We start from the raw sequence: 21,363 nt of genomic DNA, 5'->3' as shown, positions 1-21,363 counted from the left end.
GCTTTTGGTGTTTGTTTTTTTAGGATTTACAATCTTAACCTCTTTCTTTTCTTTTTTAAGAGACAGGGTCCCTTGAGAGGCCGAGGCAGGCAGATCACTTGAGGTCAGGAGTCCAAGACCAGCCAGGACAACATGGTAAAACCCTGTCTCTACTAAAAATACACAAAAAAATTAGCTGGGTGTGGTGGTGGGCACCTGTAATCCCAACTACTTGGGAGGCTGAGGCAGGAATCACTTGAACCCAGGAGGTGGAGGTTGCAGTGAGCTGAGATCCTGCCACTGCATTCCAGACCTGGGCGACAGAGTAAGACTCTGTCTGGAAAAAAAAAAAAAAAAAGAGGATCTTGTGCTGTGGTGCAATTATAGTTCACTCCAGCCTCAAACTCATGGGTTCAATTGTTCTTCCTGCCTCAGCCTCCCAAGTAAGTGGGACTATATGTGTGTACCATCATGCCTGGCTTTTTTTTTTTTTTTTTTTTAAGTAGAGACAGCATGTTTTTTGCTATTCTTGCTTTTCTATAAATAAATACTTGAGGCTGGGTAATTTATAAGAAAAGAGGTTTAATTGGCTCATGGTTCTGCCGGCTGTACAGGAAGCATAGCACTGACATCTGGTCCTGGGGAAGCCACAGGAAGCTTACAATCGTGGTGGAAGGTGAAGAGGGAGCAGGAGCAAGACAGAGTGGAGAGTGGTAGGTGCCACACACTCAAATAACTAGATGTTGCTAGTACTCACTATCGCAAGGGCAGCATCAAACCCCCATGGAGGATCTGCCCCCATGACCCAAACACCTCCCAAGCCACACCTTTGACATTGAGGATTACATTTCAACACGAGATTTGGGCAGGGACAAATATCCAAGCTATATCATTCAGCCCTGGTCCTCCTCCCCCACAAATCTTATGTCCTCACATTGCGAAATACCATCATGCCTTCCTAACAGTCCCCCAAAGTCTTAACGCATTCCAGCATTAACTCAAAGGTCCAAAGGCTAATCTGAGACAAGGCAAGCCTCTTCTACATGTGAGCCTGTAAAATCAAATTATTAGGCTGGGCATTGTGGCTCACGCCTGTAATCTAAGCACTTTGGAGGCCAAGGAGGGCGGATCACCTGAGGTCGGGAGTTCAAGACCAGCCTGACCAACATGGTGAAACCCCATCTTAAAAATATAAATAAATAAATAAAATCAAGTTATTTGCTTGCAAGATACAATGGGGGTATAGACATTGGGTAAATATTCTCATTCCAAAAGGGTGAAAGCCACAAGAAAGGGGCTACAGGCTCCATGAAAGTTCAAAATCCAGCAGGGCAGTCATTAAATCTAATGCAAGGGGTGGGTTCCCAAGGCCTTTGGCATCCTCTGCTCATGGGGCTCCCTCAGGCAGAGATCATGATTTGCAGACAGGCTGTATCATTGCCAGGTGGCCCTACAGAGGAAGGCACACCCGACTTCTCCAATGTCCTGTAGACCAAGGTGTCTCACCTCTTATGGTGATCCAAGAGTGAGGGCCCCTCCCTACTTGGACACCCCCCAAACTGGCAAGTCCTACTTGGCTAGGAGCAGGGATAAGCACCTGGATGGAAGATTAGGTGACCCCCACACACCCATGGGTTTATGCCTGTCCACAGAGTTTAGTAACAATTGGGACTGCTGGGCTGGACGCTCTAGTGGTTGGATTTTGACTGGGGTTGCATGGTCTAAATAGTTTTTTTCACTTATTTGGGCTTCTGCTGGAAAGGATGAGGCCTTTATTTACAGAGTCAACAAGAGGCTAGTGGCGGGGGGCTGCTTTATTACAATGTGTTAGATCTCTACGAGACAAAGCAAGCCTCTATGAGCAAGCTTATTTCCGACTTCTGTGTTACACTTGGTACTGTCCTATTGGACACATTGGTCAGAGTCACAATGGAGCATACTATCCAAAGATGTGAATGTAGAGACACAAGAAAAAATGTATGCAATAACCACAAAATTATCTCCTTATAATTGTCAAATCGATACCATAAATATCCCTGCACATATTTGTTCTCACAAAGATAAGTTCTATTGAATTAATTCTTAAAATTCATGGCTCAAAGAGAAGGAAAACTTTAATATGGGTAATAACAGACTGTACTACAAAAATATTTACTAATTTATATAGAGACACAATCCTATACCTAGAAATAATGTAATGTTTATGAACTTTGAATTATGACAAGTATGATAATATCTCAATTTATTTAAAGCTGTATGTCATGGACAACATTCTTTCCCACTATGCAGAAAAAGAAGACTTAAAGAGGCTTAGCATAACCGAATGCCTTTGTTCCACGGCCTTATAATCTATATATGATTTATCATTCAATCTTTATGAATCTTAAGGGTTAAAACATTTACATTTCACATTTACTTTGCATTTGTTTGAATTTTAGTAAAACTGGTATTTTAAAAACTAGGATCATTTACATTAAAAAAATAAGTGTCCTGTTTATTTCCTTTATCTATTTATAGAAAATTTTAGTGAGCTTTTAAGTTGGTCATCGTTTCCTTATTTTTATTTTTATTTTTATTTTTTTGGGACAAGAGTCTCCCTCTGTCGCCCAGGCTAGAGTGCAGTGGCCCGAACTCGGCTCACTGCAACCTGCGCTTCCTAGGTTCAAGCGATTCTTGTGCCTCAGCCTTCTGAGTAGCTGGGACTACCGGCCTGCGCCACCATGCCCAGCTAATTTTTTTTGTATTTTTAGTAGAGATGGGGTTTCGCCATGTTGGCCAGGCTGGTCTCCAACTCCTGAGCTCAGGCAATCCTCCCGCATTGGCCTCCCAAAGCTCTAGGATTACAGGTGTGAAACACCGCGCTCGGCGTTTTTCTTCTTTTCAGATCTTTTTTTTTTTTTTTTTTTTTTTTTTTGAGACGGAGTTTCGCTCTTGTTACCCAGGCTGGAGTGCAATGGCGCGATCTCGGCTCACTGCAACCTCCGCCTTCTGGGTTCAGGCAATTCTCCTGCCTCAGCCTCCTGAGTAGCTGGGATTACAGGCACGCACCACCATGCCCAGCTAATTTTTGTATTTTTAGTAGAGATGGGGTTTCACCATGTTGACCAGGATGGTCTCGATCTCTTGACCTCGTGATCCACCCGCCTCGGCCTCCCAAAGTGCTGGGATTACAGGCGTGAGCCACCGCGCCCGGCCCCTTTTCAGATCTCTTTATGGGCCGGGTGAGAGGTGAGGTGGCTCACACCTGTAATCCCAGCACTTTGGGAGGAAGAAGTGGGAGGATTGCTTAAGGCCAGTTAAAGACCAGCTGGGCAACACAGTGAGGCCCCGGTCTCTACAGAAAATTTAAAAATTAGCCAGGTGTGGTGGTGTCCACCAGTAGTCCCAGCTACTCAGGAGCCCAGGAGTTCCGGGTTACAGTGGGCTGTGATCTCCCCAGGCACTCCAGACTGGGCAACAGAGTGGCCCTTGCCAAAGAAAAGAAAAGAAAAGAAAACAAGAGGAGGGGGAGGGGAGGGAAGAAAGGAGGAAGGGAGGGAAGGAGGGAAGGACGGAAGGGAGGGAAGGAAGGAAGGAATCAAGGAAGGAAGGAATCAAGGAAGGAGGGAAGAAAGGAAGCAAGGAGGGAAGGAGGGAAGGAATCAAGGAAGGAAGGAGGGAAGGAGGGAGGGAGGGAATGAAGGAAGGAGGGAAGGAAGGAAGAATATCCTTTCCTTTGCCCCTTTCTTCCAATATTATTTCTCCCTGAAGTGGTCCTGTTCCCTTAATTTCTGGCCACTTCTCCCGAGTCCTGCCCTCATCTTTGGCTCGACCCGGGTCCAAGGGAGAAGTCCCGCCTCCGTCCCAGGCTCAGCCCTTTGCCTTGGGAACTATACTTTCTGACTTTTACTGGCTTTTCCCCGTGCCTTTCGCTCAATATAATTTTGGCACGTTCCAACCGTTTTCATTACCTAGTCTGTGACTGTCACCCCTGTTCCGTCAGCGTAGCTAGCAGCCCTCTTCTGCGTTCAAAAGGCGCTTCAAGCCGCTTTCTGCTAGAAATCCGGCCAAGGGGCCCAGGTGTCCCCTCTCGGCCAGTTCTTTTCCCTCACAAGGGGCTGTTTCCCAACCTTTGTACAGAGTGTAAACGTCGCGGCCAGCTTAGCCTTCTACTCAGCTCGCTGAAAGGGATTTACTTCCACGCCATTTTTGTCTTGTGTAAACTGGAGCCTCCGTATATGGACCCGTATTTATGAAGGATTGAGGCACCACGAAATGTGACAGCTTCGATGCCCTTTCATCTTCCCGGCCATTTCCGGTGACCAGCGCCAAAACGGCCCCTTTGCCTTGTGTACGTCAGATACTCAAAGATGGAGGCCCCCGTGGGGCCACGGCAACGAGGGCGCGGCCATCTTGCTTCTGAGCAAACACTGGGAACGCTTCCGACCTCGGTAGTTGCCGTAAGGCAGTGAGGAGACCGAGAGATGAGGCCGGAGCTGACCAACTTCTGGGAAGTAAGTTCAGTCACTGGGCGGTCGCTGTGGTTACGGGGGATGAAATTCGGTCTGTGACTGGGCGTGTTCGTGGACGGTGGTGATGGACCCGGGTCTGTTGGCGCCAGCGTTTGATTACGCTAGTGGAATTCTTTCAGGAGCTTAGCGTGGGTGCGATTCCTATCGCAAGGGCGCTCTAAGGGGTCCCTGATGGGTGTGTGTGTGTGTGTGTGTGTGTGTGTGTGTGTGTGTGTGGGTGGGTGTGGGTGTGTGTGATCGGGGTGCCTCTGGGACCAGTCACAGGGTCCTCGTGTGGTTTGTGGTTAAAAATCTCTAGAGATCTGCTACTGAGTGCCCAAGCCACAGTCTGGTGTCTGCTGTTGTCCTTTGGCGGGGCTCAATGATTGCGAACTGGAGGGTTTGTTTCGTCAGCTATTAGGTTTATGGTTCGGGTTGTGTTTGGTACTAAATGACTGAGGAACTGTCTTGGGGGTTAACGTAAGGAGATTTCTGGTGCAGGCTTTGGAATTAATCCGGGTGGCTGTGGTGTTACTGCTACAGATTCGGGTGTGGGCTGCAGCTCTGGAGGCCTGGGAAGCATGGCAGGTGGTGCGTTGAGCCCCAGCCCTGGCTACTGGAACAGAATTGATGATCATTAGTATTCCCCTTCTGCCCAAGACCCTTCTCCACGAATGGTTTTTAAATCCCCTTTGGCACCCTCCATCACCCCTTGGTCTTGAATCCTCAAAAATGGAAGTTTTCGGCGAGATCAATCATCTAGCACGCATAAAAATAGTATCTTTTATATTTAAGATGCGGCTTCTACTCTTTGTCTGCAAGTTTCCAGTATATTCCTTTTGGATATTTCTTTTCAGGTTCTTCCTGACATCAGTAAGATAACAGCCCTGCCATGGTAAGCTCGGTTACTGAAAGATAACCTTTGTCAAATTTTTAGAATATTTCAATTTTAGACAGGTATGTTATGTGTTTAATATTCATAATTCAGATAAATTATGTAAATAGTGCTACTGTTTTCTCTTTTACTTTATATTATGTAATAAACATTTACAAGTTGTTTTTACTGTTTGAACCAGTGGTACTATGAGTGCATTCACATTAAGTTTATGCATGTGTTTGTTAGAAGTGAAGTGTTTTTAAACGTTGAGGTATCATTTTTAGGAACGTTTTATGATTATCCATTTATCTATGAATTTTGTTTTTCCTGCCTTTCATCTTCAATTTAGACTATTACTTTTATTGCAGTGTATTGCTTTCTGACTCTCCTTTCCTTATAATCTATAACAAAAGATCAATTAATTTTAGATATTTACTTTATATTTGGTCATCTTAGTATTATACTATTTTTCTCTCTGCCTAACATATTTTTGTGAAAATTTTGAACCTATAGAAATAGTGAAAGAAGTTTAAGGTTACCACTAATATGCCTACCACCTAGCTTTTACCATTAACATTGTATTAGACCAGCTCTACTAGCTATCTAAGTGTTCATCCATTTCTGTGTTTGTGAATCATTCCTTATTTGTTGTTGATTTTGGTATATTTCAAAGTAAGTTACAGACATAGGTACCATTCCTTTAAATAATTCTGCATATGATTAACTAGAATTCTAATAGCCTTTTAATTGCTTTCTTTATTAATAAGGAGATGTCTTATTTACAAATAATTTTGGTTAGGTATAAAGCGGAATAAAAGTGAATTTTGAAATGAAGCAAACCTGGATTTTCAGTCCTGATTCTGCTTCTTGCTCATTGCGTAATTGGCATGACCTGTGTCTCTTTCCTTGTTGGCCAAAAGAGAAGTTAAACATCTCTTCTTCAGGGTTATCTCTGAGGATTATTTGTGGTTTTGTCTTTTGTAAAATTTGTATTTATATTCATTTCCTCTCTCCCTTCCTCCCACTTTTTCTCTTTTTTCTATTAATGAAAACATTTAGAGCTATAAACCTATATTACTGAACTACCATCAGAAATTTTATTTTAAATGTAGAATGCTAATATTTTTCTGATGTAAACGTGTTTTCCCAATGAAAAATCCAATGAAGAAAGTGAAAATGATCTGTCAGATAGCACACTTTTGCCAATATTACCTTTTCAGAAAGTTCTAGAAATGAGGTTTTGGGTTACCAGGGATCCCTTTATTGGCAATTTTCAATAGAATGTTAAATTATCCCCAAGAAATGTTCTGCTCTCAATACTGACTCTTGATCTGTATGTGCTTTAGGAGAATATAGGATTTTTCTATTTAAATTTTGTATCCAGTCACCTGACTAAAGGAATACAGACATATTAGGCAAATACTGATAATTTGCCCCATCTTGTATTCAAAAGTCATCTTTGATTATTTTTTCATACTGCATTCTAGTGAGTAACATTCTAGACCCAAGTTCTCAACTCTGACATTGTAATGTGAAAACAGCCTGTGATGAGATGTCATGGAATGCATCTAGCTGTGTTGCCATAAGACTTTATTTACAAAACAGGTGGTCCAGGTCCTGGATACTATATTACTGACTGTTGATTTAGGTGACCATATGGCTTTTCTGCACTAATTCAAAGTTGGGCAACTAGAGCCCATGGACTAAATCTGGCCCAGCACCTGTTTCTGTTAATCAAGTTTTATTGGGACCTGGCCACACTTATTAGTCTATTTTTTTGTATATGGGCATTTTTTAGCTACTACAGTAGGGTTGAATAGTTGCCATGGAAACCGTACACCTCTCTTTTAACATAGAAATTTTTTTTTAAATTAGTTTTATTGCTGACACTATTGATCATGAATAACATATAAACTTGTTAATGTTATGGTAATTAGTATTTTATAATCTTCTATGCAGATATCTTAAAATATGTTTTCATCTGCTGTCCTCCTACTTCATATGTTTTTATGGAATATTTTAACATTATATATATTTAAACTTCCTGATATATTATTATCATTACTTTACTTCTTACCATCTTGTTCCTCTTCAGACCTTGCTCAACTGCTTACACTGGAGTCATCTTTCTTTTTTTTTTTTTTTTTTTTTTGAGACAGAGTTTCGCTCTTGTTACCCAGTCTGGAGTGCAATGGCGCGATCTCGGCCCAGGGGACTTTGGTTTGTTTTATTCTTTCCTTTATTCTCCAGTGTATTTTCAAAGTCCTGTAAAAATCAGTATAATTAATCAGAAAAGTGTAAATTGGGAATATCAGGACTTGGAGAAATCTGGACAAAGAAGGATCAGGGACATATTATTCATAGGATTCATACTACATGATTCATGTTGGAATTTGTGTCTGTGCAGGGCTCTATAGGTTACATTTGCTGTAAACTTGCTTCTAGCATCTCTCACAGCGATACAAGAGAATCATGATAAGTTCCATCAACTGTGAGAAAGAAGACCAGCTTCTTGAGGGATATTAATGTTTCATGGCATATAATTCTGAGGCTTAGATACATCTTTGATAGTTCTTCACAGAGGTAATGAGGTAGGAGGTGTTCTTTTTTATTTTTTTTAGATGGAGTTTCACTCTGCTTGCCCAGGCTGGAGTGCAGTGGCAAGATCTCGGCTAACTGTGTGTGCCTGTAATCCTAGCTACTAGGGAGGCTGAGGCAGGAGAATTGCTTGAACCCGGTTGCAGTGAGCTCAGATTGTGCCACTGCACTCCAGCCTGGGCAACAGAACAAGACTCCATCTCAAAAAAAGCAAAACAAGCAAACAAAAAAACAAATTTGCTTAATCATCTAATAATCTCTTGTTCTTCATACATATTTTATATCATTTCTTTCATTTCATTCAGAATGAAATAATAATATGGTTGACTGTATTAGCCATAGTTATCTAGGATGCATTGCCCTGTGATACTCGCATCTGCCATCTCTTCATTGCAGTTTGATAATTGGCCTGAAAGCTCATAGTGAATTTCAGAATCTGTATTATTCATCTACTTGTAACTAGCATATACTTATGACTAGTTTGGTACTGGGAAATATATGCTATATATTGTAGGTGTTCTTTCATTAGCAGGAGGATTGGATGGCTGTGTATTACAGAAATTTCTTTGACTTTCAACTTTGTTGAAAATGGATGACTGCACCATTAACAGAATATTTTACTAGGATTCTTATTCCGTTGCAATGTACTGAGAAAAAAAACCACCAGCTTCCTATATGGTAAAAATGAGCAGAATGACTTCCTTGACATTCTTTTCCTATCACAAAAAGTGTATCACTTCATTAAACAGGAGTGTGTTATTATAGGAATCCCTAACACTGGAGGATGTGGCTGTGGACTTCACTTGGGAGGAGTGGCAGCTCCTGAGCCCTACTCAGAAGGACCTGTACCGGGATGTGATGTTGGAGAACTACAGCAACCTGGTGGCAGTGGGTGAGGACAGCTGCCTTGTGTCATTCAGAGGGTGCCTAGTCAGTGACCATCCTTTCTCAGCTGCTTACCTGTAGTACTCTGAAGTGGTAGATTCTCACATCATTCTGTTGTCTCATGCAAGACAGTATAATCTGTCTTCCTTTGAGAGAAAAGCCTTGATGTTACAGATTTGACACCTGTGTAGTTCTTAAAATGTCACATTCTCCCCTTTCAACATTGCCAGCCTAGTTTCATATGTCTAAGTCTTTTGTCATTTCTCATGAACAGGGTATCAAGCCAGCAAACCAAATGCACTCTTGAAGTTGGAACGAGAAGAACCTTGCTGCACAACAGAAGATGAAAGCTACACTCAAATCTGTTCTGGTGAGTGAGAGGACCGGCCAGATGGGCAGCCAGGCATCATGTTCTGCTCACACAAAGCAGATGTCAAAGCAGTGAGGGCATCTGAAGACACAGCAATAGCCCCTCCACGACTCCTTCCCAGGGAAGAGCTCTTTTTTTTTTCTGTAGTATGGAAATATGCCCCACTTTCTTTTCCTTGAGATTTCATCTTTGTTTATTTTATACACATCTTATTTTTGCCTACATAATTATATTAGGATTTTCACATCTGCCTTTTCTCATCCACTGTCACAGTGTCTCTGCTTGTGTATTACCTCTCTTGCTATGAAATTCCACTTTCTAGGCTTCTCCAGAAAGCGATACCTTTGAACTCATTACTTGCTTTGTGATACTGCGTCTTCCTGCCCTAGTAGGAAAACAATATTTTTCCTTCATTATTCTCACTCTGGGATTCATTATTTTCCTTCATTTTTCCCACTCTGGATGCTGTGCCCATGATAACCTGGTCTCTGACGGGCATTTATGTGCTTCTTAAGTTCTCTTATTCCTCCTATACTGAATACTGAGTTTCTCCATGCTTTTTTGAAACAAGGTCTCATCTGTCACCCAGGCTGGAGTGCAGTGGCGCAATCATGGCTCACTGCAGCCTCGACCTCCTGGTCTCAAGCAGTCCTCCCACCTCAGCCTCCTAAGTGGCTGGGGCTACAGGCACACCCCACCACGCTCAGCTGATTTTTGTATTTCTTGTAGAGACGGGGTTTTGTCATGTTGCATAGGCTGGTCTCAAACTCCTCAGCTCAAGGGATCTCCCTGCCTTGGCCTCCCAAAGTGCTGCGATTACAGTGTGAGCCACTGTGCCCAGCTTCTTCCATTTTCTTTTCTGTTCTCATAACTCAAAGATTTCCTTCATTCTCATGAGTTAATTCTTTGCATTCTCTGGGAGAGACTACCAAATTGACTTCTGCTTTAATATTATCTAATGTGTACTTTATTTCCATGTATTTTACTTGTCTTCATGACAACTAACCTATAACTTCCCATTTTGTGTATGAGGAACAAGAATAATCTTCTCTCCAAGAATAATGCTTTTGGCTATCCTTTTTTAATTTTATTTTTTAAATTTTATCTTTTATATTTTTATTTTAGATTCAGGAAGTGCATATGCAAGTTTGTTTCATGGATATATTGCCTGATGCCAAGGATTCAATAGAAGCTCAATTCTGTCACCCAAATAGTGAACATAGTACCAATAGGTGGTTTTTCAACCCTCGCCTTCCTCCCTTCTCCCTGTTGGAGTCCCCAGTGTCTATTGTTCCTGTCTTTATGTCTGTGTGTACCCAGTGTTTAGCTCTTGCTTATAAGTGAGATTACACAGTGTTTGGTTTTCGGTTTCTGAGTTACTTCACTTAGGATAACAGCCTCTAGCGGCATCCATGTTGCTGCAAATGACATGCTTTTATTCTTTTTTATGGCTTCATAGTATTCCATGGTGTATATGTACCACAGTCATCCAGTCCACCATTCGTGGGCACCTAGGTTGATTCCATGTCTCTGCGACTGTGAATCGTGCTACAGGCTTTCCTGTTTAAATTCAGCGTCTCCTTCATTACTGCACATCATAAATTCTGCCTATCCTACCATTACCTTAAATGCTTTCTACCTGCTGAACTCTCTTCATTAATTAGAAAAGACCTTTTAATATCTTAGATTATTTCTAGCCCAAACCATCAGACGTTTATGTCTGCCGCAAATTATTTTCTTCATAGTTTTGCTAATTCTGAACTTTCTTTAATTCATCTTCAATGTTTTTACTGCATTCATTTCTGTATAGCTTTTGTTTTTTTCATCATATTTTTAAACAGTGTTATTGAGATACAATGCACATATCACATGATTTCACCCATTTAAGGTGTACAAGTCAGTGGTTTTTATTTATTTATTTTTTTTTTTGAGATGGAGTTTTGCTCTTGTTACCCAGGCTGGAGTGCAATGGCGCGATCTTGGCTCACCGCAACCTCCGCCTCCTGGGTTCAAGCAATTCTCCTGCCTCAGACTCCCGAGTAGCTGGGACTACAGGCACGTGCCACTATGCCCAGCTAATTTTTTATATGTTTAGTAGAGACGGGGTTTCACCATGTTGACCAGGATGGTCTCGATCTCTTGACCTCGTGATCCACCTGCCTCGGCCTCCCAAAAGTCAGTGGTTTTTAATCTATTCACCTAGGTGTTAACCATACTACAGTCAATTTTGGAACATTTAATATGTATAAATGTATATTCTCAAGTAGTCTTGATAATTATAGTTTTGCATTAAGTTTGAAATTGGGAAGTTTGAGTCCTCCAACTTTGTTCTTTGCTTTGAAGATTGTTTTGACTATTCTGAGTCCTTTGAATTTCCATTTGAAGTTTAGAATCAGTTGTAAATTGCTACAAAAAAGGTGGCTAGGATTTTGGTAGGTATTGCACTGAGTCTGTGTAACAATTTGGGGGAGTATTCCCATTTTTATCATATTAAGTATTCTGATTCATGAACATTGGACAATTTTACATCGTTACGTCTTTGACTTCTGACAATGCTTTATTGCTTTCAGAATATAAATTTGGCACTTCCTAAGTATACTTTTTATACTTTTTTTTTTTAGTTTTTGTTTCTTATTTTTCCTTTTTTGCTTTTTGTTTTGTTTATTTTTTATGTTTTCTTAAGTATATTCCTAAGTATAGTTTTCTTTTTGTTTCTGCAGTTAATAGAATTGTTTTCTTGATTACATTTTCAGATTATTCATTGCTAGAATATAGAAATAAGATTAATTACTTTTCTATCATATTTTGATGACACCTAGTCCCAGTTAATCATGTTTCTTGTCGTATGTGATTACTGTTTCTCCTTCAGTGATCATTGTGATGTGATATTATCTTGAGTAAAAAAAGTTTCTGTTCTCCTCCTAAACATTCTTCAGTGTGCTGCAAACATGTGATTCTCTCCTTTAGAATTTGTGTTTTTGGCTGGGCAAGGTGGCTTACAGCTCCCAGCACTTTGGGAGGCCAAGGTGGGTGGATCACTTGAGTTCAGGAGTCTGAGACCAGCTGGCCAACATGGTGAACCCTGTTTCTACTAAAAATGCAAAAATTAGCTGGATGCGGTGGCACATTAGGCACTAGCTACTCAGGAAGCTGAGGTGGGAGAATCACTTGAACCCCGGAGGCAGAGGTTTCAATGAGCCAAGATCACGCCACTGCACTTCAGGCTGGGCAACAGAGCAAGACTCCATCTCAAAAAAAAAAAAAAAAAAAAAAATCACACACACACAACTTGTGTTTGGTAGCCTACTATATTCCAAAGCTATCATCAGTACAAATAAGAAAGAAAAAACATACCATGTCCTTATTATTCACATTGCTTTTGTTCTCTTAGAAGTAACCATATAATCAGTAATAAGTGGATCTATAAATAACACATCTTGGGTAAAACTTGCTATAGGGAAAGTTAAAGCAGCCAGTGGAACAGTGAGTGTCGGGAGTTGGCACTGCGCTTGTAGGGTGGGAACAGCTCTTTGTTAAGGTGCCTTTGAGCGGATAGATAATGAACGTGTGTAGGCTCCCAGGATGAAGAGTGTTCCAGGTGTGAGACAATGAGAAGCTGAAAAACATGACCCTGGAGTGTGTTTGAGGAACTTCTAGGAAGCTTAAATGGATAGAGTAGAGTGAGCAAAAGCAAAACTGTCTGGAAACATGAACAGTGGGGTCACAGCTGGAGGGTTTGGTACAGAGGTCACATAGTGCCTGTCAAGGGCATTCATAACCTTGATTTTATTCCAGATGAGTTGAGAACACATTAGGGAGTTTTGAATAGAGGAGTGACATGATATAACTAATTTTTTTGACAGGTTACTTTGCCTACTATGTAGAAGGTGGACGTTAATGGAGAGAAGAGGGAACTGCTACACTCATGATTACAGTTTTTGACAGTGAAATAATACAAATTAAAATCATCAAAGATAAAAAGTACAGAAAGAATAATCCAGGAGAAACTAGGTGCAAACTTTCAGTTCTCCTGTTCTAGTGGAGTTGCACAAAGTGCTGAATTTTCCCTGCAACAGTGTTTGTTTGACAACACATGTGAAGTTGTTGCCAACTAGGGAAGCTCATTCAAGCCCAGTGTCTCTAGCCCCACACAGTCAAAAGAATATAATGTGTCCCAAAGCCTGAGACATGCAAAACCAGGTGTCCACCATAAATCACACTGCTAGCATAAACTGTCTGATGTGAGCTAAGCCCTCAGGCATTAAAAGATACCTATAGCAGGCAGAATATTCCAGGGACTCAGAGGTTATCTTTTAGAAGCCAGTCAAGACAAGAGTTCTTTCTTTGGAATGTGTAGGGTTGCAACAGCCCAGCCCTGCTGAGTTAACACTTTGCTGCAAATCATTGTTTCCTCTTTCCTTAGGAACATGGGATCTAGTTAGGTCATTAGCTGGAGTCTTAAGTATAGACTCTTTCATCTAAACTTAAGATTGTGCTTTGGGAAAATTAGGTTAATGGTGGTATGTAGAATGAAGAAGAATAGCAAGTTTGGGGAATGTGATAATCACTCAGTATGTCACAGTTTAAATCAAATGCTGAGGATCTCACATTCTTCTTTTTTTTAATGTATGATTTTTTTCCCCACTCTGTTATCCAGGCTGGAGTGCAGTGGCACAATCATGGCTCACTGTAGCCTCAATCTTCTGAGCTCAAGTAATCCTTTCATCTTAGCCTAGCTGGGACTACATGCCACCACACCCAGCTAATTTCTGTATTTTTTATAGAGAAAGGTCTCACTGTGTTGCACAGGGTGGTCTCAAATTTCTGGGCTCAAGTGATCCTCTTTGCCTCACCCTCCCAAAGTGCTGGGATTACAGGCCTGAGCCACCATGCCAGGCCATGATTACTTTTTAATTCCTAAATAAAAATTACATATATTTATCATGTAAAACATGTTGTTTTGAAATATGTGTACATTGTAGAATAGCTAAATTGAACAAATGAACAGATACCCTACCTCACATGCTTCCTTTTTTTGTGATGAGAACACTGAAATCTAATATCTTAGCCATTTTCAAGAGGCTGTCACATTCTCCCTCATCACGCTTCGATGTTTGTTTTGTACACCTGGGTCTTCACTTGCGCACCTGATCATAATAGCGTTTGATTCATTTCGGTGGACTTAACAAATTCCAAAACTTTGCATGTTGGAGTAATAAAATCCTTGGCCCTGTGCCTTCACTCTTTTTTTCTGCATGTTTCCAACTAAAATGTCATCCAGTACTCTTTCTTTGAATAATTTGTAAATGTTGGATGTCATCTACATTGCTATTTCCAGATAAACCCTTTTTCAAGATTTATATATTCAACAATTTCTTCATGTTTGTACTTGGATATGTAGTAATCATCTTGAATTATATATGTTTCACAATATATGCTAAATGTTTCCCTTCATTCTAGATAGTATGAATCTGGCTAAAGCCATATGATTTTTTTTTTTTTTGAGACAGAGTCTTGCTGTGTTGCCCAGGCTGGAGTGCAGTGGTGTGATCTCAGCTCACTGCAACCTCCATCTCCTGGGTTCAAACGATTCTTGTGCCTCAGCCTCCCAAGTAGCTGGGACTACAGGCACATGCCACCATGCCTAATTTTTGTATTTTTAATAGAGATGGGGTTTCGCTATGTTGGCCAGGCTGGTCTTGAACTCCTGGCTTCATGTGATCTGCCCGCCTCATCCTCCCAAAGTCCTGGGACTACAGGTATGAGCCACTCTGTCTGGCCTGAAGCCATATAAATTTTGGAATAATCTTTGAGTTCTCACTTCCATTAACCCTTTTTCACTTGTCCCGTTGAACCCATTAGTGAACCCTATCATTTCTTTATGTCTTGATTTTCTCTACCTCTTATATCTCCATTGTTCCATTAACCACATTTCACAAAATGCAATTACCTTTTTTATTTTTTTGCTTCCTTGTTAATTCATTTTTTACTAACTAAAATTAAACCTTTGTGAAAATCAGCTGAGCGTAGTGGCTCATGCCTGTAATCCCAGCACTTTGGGAGGCTGAGGCAGGTGGATCTTCTCGAGCTCATTAGGTCAAAACCAGCCTGGATAACATGGCAAAAACCCATCTCTACCAAAAATACAAAAAATTAGCTGGGTGTAGTGGCACATGCCTGTGGTCTCAGTTACTTAAGAGGCTGAGGTGGGAGGACCACTTGAGCGTGGGAGGCAGAGATTGCAGTTGCAGTAAGCTGAAATTGTGCCACTGCACTCCAGCCTTGGTGACAGAGTGAGACCCTGTCTCAAAAAAAAAAAAAAAAAAAGGAATATGTTAGTATATACTAAACATGAGTGTAGTGACTTACACATAGATGTTATTCAGCAATTATTTGTAGAATAAATTAATACAGCCTTTGTTATTTGGGATCAACCTGTGTGGTCTGATATTTCAATAATTTCTATGGTCTGGTGTCCTGCTAAATTTTGGGGCTCCCTGCTAAAAGTGACCTGTTTATGTTTGACTATCTGTATATTGTGCAAATACCTATTTAGAAAGCAGCCAAATCTATATACATTGTGAATTATGTAGCCTTGTTTGTACAGTTGCTTTTACTTTTAGGTGTGTTTATATTATTGTGTGTTATTTGTAAGAAATTAAGGATATTTATACATGGAATTTCCTTTATGTGTGACAGATAAAAAGAATCTTACGCATCTCTCCCAATGTGTAAGAGATGAGGGATATTTATATATGGGATTTCCTTTATGCTAAAATAGGGTTGTCATTAAAGAGTCACCTCACACCAAGGCAGTTTTCAAAAGTAGTTTAAATAATTTATTTCAAAACAAGATGATGGAGTGATTGACTGTTCTCTTCTTTCCTAGAAATCAGGAAAATTGATGATCCTCTGCAGCATCACTTGCAAAATCAAAGTATTCAGAAGAGTGTGAAACAATTCCATGAACAGAATATGTTTGGAAATATTGTTAATCAGAACAAAGGTCATATCCTGCTGAAGCAAGATCATCAAACCTCTGACTTACATGAAAAACCTTTAAATTCAAATTTAAGTTTTGAAAACCAGAAAAAAAGCTCTGGCCTAAAGAACTCTGCTGAGTTTAATGGAGATGGGAAATCCCTTTTTCATGCTAACCATAAACAATTTTATACTGAAATGAAGTTTCCTGCAATTGCAAAACCTATTCATAAGACCCAGGTGATTAAGCAACAGAGAACTCACAACATAGAGAAAGCCCATGTATGCAGTGAATGTGGGAAAACCTTCCTCAAGTTGTCTCAGTGTATTGATCATCAGAGAGTTCACACTGGAGAAAAACCTCATGGATGTACCATGTGTGGGAAGGCTTTCTCCAGAAAATCCAGGCTAATGGACCATCAGATAACTCATACAGGATTGAAACATTATAAATGCACTGAATGTGACAAAACCTTCCTCAAGAAATCACATCTCAGTATACATCAGAAAACTCATATGGGAGAGAAACCTTATACATGTAGCGAATGTGGGAAAGCCTTCATCAAAAAGTGTCGGCTCATTTATCATCAGCGAACCCATACAGGAGAGAAACCCCATGGATGCAGTGTATGTGGGAAGGCCTTTTCTACAAAATTCAGTCTCACTACGCATCAGAAAACTCATACAGGAGAAAAACCCTATATATGTAGTGAATGTGGAAAAGGCTTCATTGAGAAGAGGCGTCTTATCGCACATCATCGAACTCATACTGGTGAGAAACCCTTTAAATGCAATAACTGTGGGAAAGGATTCACTTTGAAAAACAGTCTTATCACACATCAGCAAACTCATACAGAAGAGAAATTATATACATGCAGTGAATGTAGAAAAGGCTTTTCAATGAAGCACTGTCTCATTGTACATCAACGAACTCATACTGGAGAGAAACCTTATAAATGCAATGAGTGTGGAAAGGGCTTCACCTTGAAGAGCCCACTCGTCAGACATCAGCGAACACATACTGGAGAGAAACCCTATGTTTGCACCGAATGTCGAAAAGGTTTTACCATGAAGAGTGACCTCATCGTACATCAGCGAACTCACACTGCAGAGAAGCCATATATATGCAACGATTGTGGAAAAGGCTTCACTGTGAAGAGCCGCCTTATTGTGCATCAGCGAACTCATACAGGAGAGAAACCCTATGTATGTGGTGAGTGTGGAAAAGGCTTTCCAGCAAAGATCCGGCTAATGGGACATCAGCGAACTCATACAGGAGAGAAACCTTATGTATGCAGTGAGTGTGGAAAAGGCTTCACTGAGAAGAGTCATCTCAATGTACATCGGCGCACTCATACAGGAGAGAAACCCTATGTATGCAGTGAATGTGGCAAAGGCTTAACTGGGAAAAGCATGCTCATTGCACATCAGCGAACTCATACTGGGGAGAAACCTTATATATGCAATGAATGTGGAAAGGGCTTCACCATGAAGAGTACTCTCGGTATACATCAGCAAACTCATACTGGAGAAAAGCCGTACAAATGCAATGAATGTGATAAAACCTTCAGGAAGAAGACATGCCTCATACAACATCAGCGATTTCACACAGGAAAGACTTCCTTTGCGTGTACTGAATGTGGAAAATTCTCTTTGCGCAAAAATGATCTCATTACACATCAGAGAATTCACACGGGAGAGAAACCGTACAAATGCAGTGACTGCGGGAAGGCCTTCACTACAAAGTCAGGGCTCAATGTTCATTCAAGAAAACATACAGGAGAGAGGCCCTATGGATGTAGTGATTGTGGGAAAGCTTTTGCCCACTTGTCTATCCTTGTTAAACACAAGAGAATTCACAGGTAGTCATTTTTGGAAAGCCTCCTGCCATTGTAGGCCCTGAAGATATCTGCAAAGAAGAGTAATTTCATGAATGCAGAGTGTTCGGTTGTTTAGTGATCAATTACCTCATGTTTTGTGTCAGAAAAAACATACAAAACATTTGAGAAAATATTTTAGGACATTATGTCTAAAGATCGTGTACTGAGAAAAATCCTATGAATGTGGCAGACTATGAAAGCCTTTGGTGGGAAGATAAACCCTCTCAGAAATGATCATCATAGATCATGAATAAACTACTAATTGGTGAAAATGTAATAATTATGGGAAAGCCTTTGCCCAGAAATAAAACCTCAGTAGATTGAGAGAGTTCACACTGGAGAAATATTTTCCTCTGGCAGTGAGCATGGCAGGGTTTTCAGTAAATGTTTTGCCTCATGTGATAGGAAATAATGCAGAAAAAACTTATGAAAACATTCGATGTGGAAGACTTTTAGGAAAATATCAGAGAACTTAATGAAGGAAAGAAGCCTTCGCAAAATGATGGATGAGAGCTTTCTGTCACAATTCTTACCCTAACAGATAATATGCCTCATATGCATTTGGGAACAGGATACCTTGAGCCATGTTTCTAGTTGCCTTGTCACCGATTTTATACATTTTAAATTGTGACTTTCTCTAATCACGAATTAAAATTTAATATTGTATACAATACAAGAGTATTTTATGCTTGCCTCATTTTATTATATGATTAACTTCTGCATTCCTTTGGTTCTAAGTCTGTTATTTCAGAATAATTGAAGTACTTCAGAATGAAACTGGATATAGTGTATTCAATTCATAAGTGTAATTGAACGTACTTGAATGTGTTTAAGTTTTGAAATTAATATAGTTTTTATTCTGAAATAAGTTTAGATTCACAGAATCTTACCAAAATATTCCAGAGTTCTTGAATGCCCTTAACCCAGCTTCTTCCAAAGATAACGCCTTACATACACATAGTTCACTATCAAAAACAGGAAAGTGAAATTGTTACAATACTGTTAACTGCAGAATTTATTTGGATCTCACCAGTTTTAACATGCCTGCATTTTTGTTTGGTTTTTATCTGTAGTTTTAAGAAATCTTATATGTTGATTCACGTCACCACCTCCACAATTGAGATTCAGAATGTTGCATCAGTGCAAACTCCTTCACGCTACATTTTTATAGTCACAACCTCTCCTCAACCCTAACCCTTGGCAATCAGAAATCTTTTCATCTTTAGTTTTGTTATTAGTAGAATGTTATAAAAATGGATCATACAGCATGTACCCTTTTGGTATTGGCTTTTTGACCTAAAGCAAATAACCTCAGATCCATCCAATTTGTTCTATGTATCCTATATTGTTTTATTTTTATGGATGACTAATAATCTATGATATGAATATACCACAATTTGTTTATTCACCCACTGAAGGACATTAGGGTTGTTTCTACTTTTTCATACTTTTTTTTTTTTTTCTGAGATGGAGTTTCACTCTCTTTGGAGTGCAATGTTGCGATCTCAGCTCACTGCAACATCTGCCTCCTGGGTCCAAGCAATTCTCCTGCCTCAGCCTTCTGAGTAGCTGGGATTACAGGTGCCTACCACCATACCTGGCTAATTTTTTTTCTTTTTTTTTTTTTTTTTGTATTTCTAGTAGAGGTGGGGTTTCACCATATTGGCCAGGCTGGTCTTGAACTCCTGACCTCAGATGATCCACCTGCCTCTGCCTCCCAAAGTGCTAGGATTATAGGCATGAGCCATCATGCCCAGCCTTTCTGTTACAAATAAAAATCCTATGAACATTTGTGTACAAAGGCTTTGTGTGAGCGCAATTTTTCATTTCTTTAGGATAATAACTGAAGACTCTGATTCATGGGTCATAAGGTAAGTGTATGTTTACCTTTGTAAGATACTAACCAAGTGTTTCCAGCGTGGTGTTTCATTACTCACCAGCAATATATGAGAGTTTCAGTTGCTCTCCTTTCTTCCACTTGCTGCTGTCAGTATGTTTTATTTTACCTATTCTATTATGTGTGCTTTGGCATGGATACACACATACCAATTGTATGTTGCCTTGGTTTGCAATTCCTTAAAGGCTTTATTTATTTATTTATTTAGAAAGACAAGGTCTCATTGTATTGCTCAGGCTGGAGTGCAGTGGCTATTCACAGGCACCAATATAGCACACTACAGTCTAGAACTCCTGGTCTTGACAAGTTTTCCTGTCACAGCCTCTAGAGTAGCTGGGACTGCAGGCACATGCCACTGCCCTGCTTAGAGAGTTGTTTATTAATGCTGGATAAAGGTTTTATACAGCTGAATAATGGTTTTATGTCACTTGCAAATATTTTTCTCTAGATGTGGCTCTTTTGTTTTTTCTCAGAGAAAAAGATTTTAATTATGATGAAGTCCAATTTGCAAGTTTTTTTTTCTTTTATGGATTGCAATTTTGGCATTACATCTAAGTATTCCTTCCTTACTGTAATTGATGATTTTTTTCTATGTCCTTTTACAAAATAATGTAGTTTTGCTTTTAATATTTAGCAATATGATCCATTTAAATTCATTTTTGTGTATAGGATAAGGTTTAAAGTTCAGCCTATGGTTGCCTAGTTGATTCAACAGTATTGAAAACACTGTCTAATTAATTTAGAACATTTGTAAAAATCACTTGTCTGTTCTTGTGTCCGTTTCTTGACTCTATTCTGTTGATGTGTGTGTCTTATCACTCCTCTAATAATACTGTTGGGTGCCAGCCCCAACCGTGTATGTGGGTGCCCTTAGTCCCGGCAGTAATGTGGGAGTCAGAAAAGAAAGAAAAAGACAAGAGTCAAGTTTCAAAATATGTGTCCAGGGGACCAACGCGAGCACGGGGACCATGTTGGCCCTGAGCTACTGTGGGCCCCGAGCTACTGTGGGCCTCGAGCTATTGTGGGCCTCGAGCTGCTGTGGGCCCCGAGCTGCTGTGGGCCCCGAGCTGCTGTGGGCCCTGAGCTATTGTGGGGTAAGATGGGGGGAGTTGCGGTCCTGAGCAATTGTGGGCCCGGAGCTATTGTGGGCCCTGAGCTACTGTGGGCCCTGAGCTATTGTGGGGTAAGATGGGGGGAGTTGCGGGGAGGGGAGCTGGTTCTCTGCAGCGTTCAATAGCACATGTGGTTCTTCTAAGAAATGCTAAGCTAGGACACTGAATTTTGTCACCAATTGTCATCAAGGTACATCTGCATACAAGCACAGTGGATAAGGTGCCACTAGGTCTGACCACACACAAGGCATCAAGGGGCTTTTATCTCCCGAGCATTGTAGACACAGAGCAATC

General features: G+C 40.4%; 2 protein-coding genes across 7 annotated transcripts in view; one reads left to right on the top strand and one right to left on the bottom strand.

Annotated features, from left to right (window-relative positions):
• The window catches only part of LOC105723807 (zinc finger protein 577), a 330,132-nt gene that overhangs the window by 184,993 nt on the left and 123,776 nt on the right, over positions 1-21,363 (bottom strand). The window lies entirely within an intron of this gene.
• ZNF615 (zinc finger protein 615) lies at positions 10-19,563 on the top strand. Of its 6 annotated transcripts, XM_012462197.3 has the most exons (6): positions 10-135; positions 4,099-4,472; positions 5,327-5,364; positions 8,710-8,836; positions 9,104-9,199; positions 16,089-19,562. In XM_012462197.3, the coding sequence occupies exons 3-6, from the start codon at positions 5,362-5,364 to the stop codon at positions 18,044-18,046; spliced, it is 2,184 nt and encodes a 727-aa protein (XP_012317620.1). In that variant the 5' UTR covers positions 10-135; positions 4,099-4,472; positions 5,327-5,361; the 3' UTR covers positions 18,047-19,562. The 6 variants fall into 6 exon arrangements, with proteins under 6 accessions (XP_012317620.1, XP_064237030.1, XP_064237031.1 ...); XM_064380960.1 differs by lacking the exon at positions 5,327-5,364 and having other exon boundaries at positions 16,089-19,563; XM_064380961.1 differs by lacking the exon at positions 4,099-4,472.

The sequence above is a fragment of the Aotus nancymaae genome, unplaced genomic scaffold, assembly GCF_030222135.1.
Source record: "Aotus nancymaae isolate 86718 unplaced genomic scaffold, 86718_ANA_hifiasm-v0.15.2.pri h1tg000028l, whole genome shotgun sequence".
Lineage (NCBI taxonomy): Eukaryota > Metazoa > Chordata > Mammalia > Primates > Aotidae > Aotus > Aotus nancymaae.
This window is presented reverse-complemented; position numbering and strand designations above follow the sequence as displayed.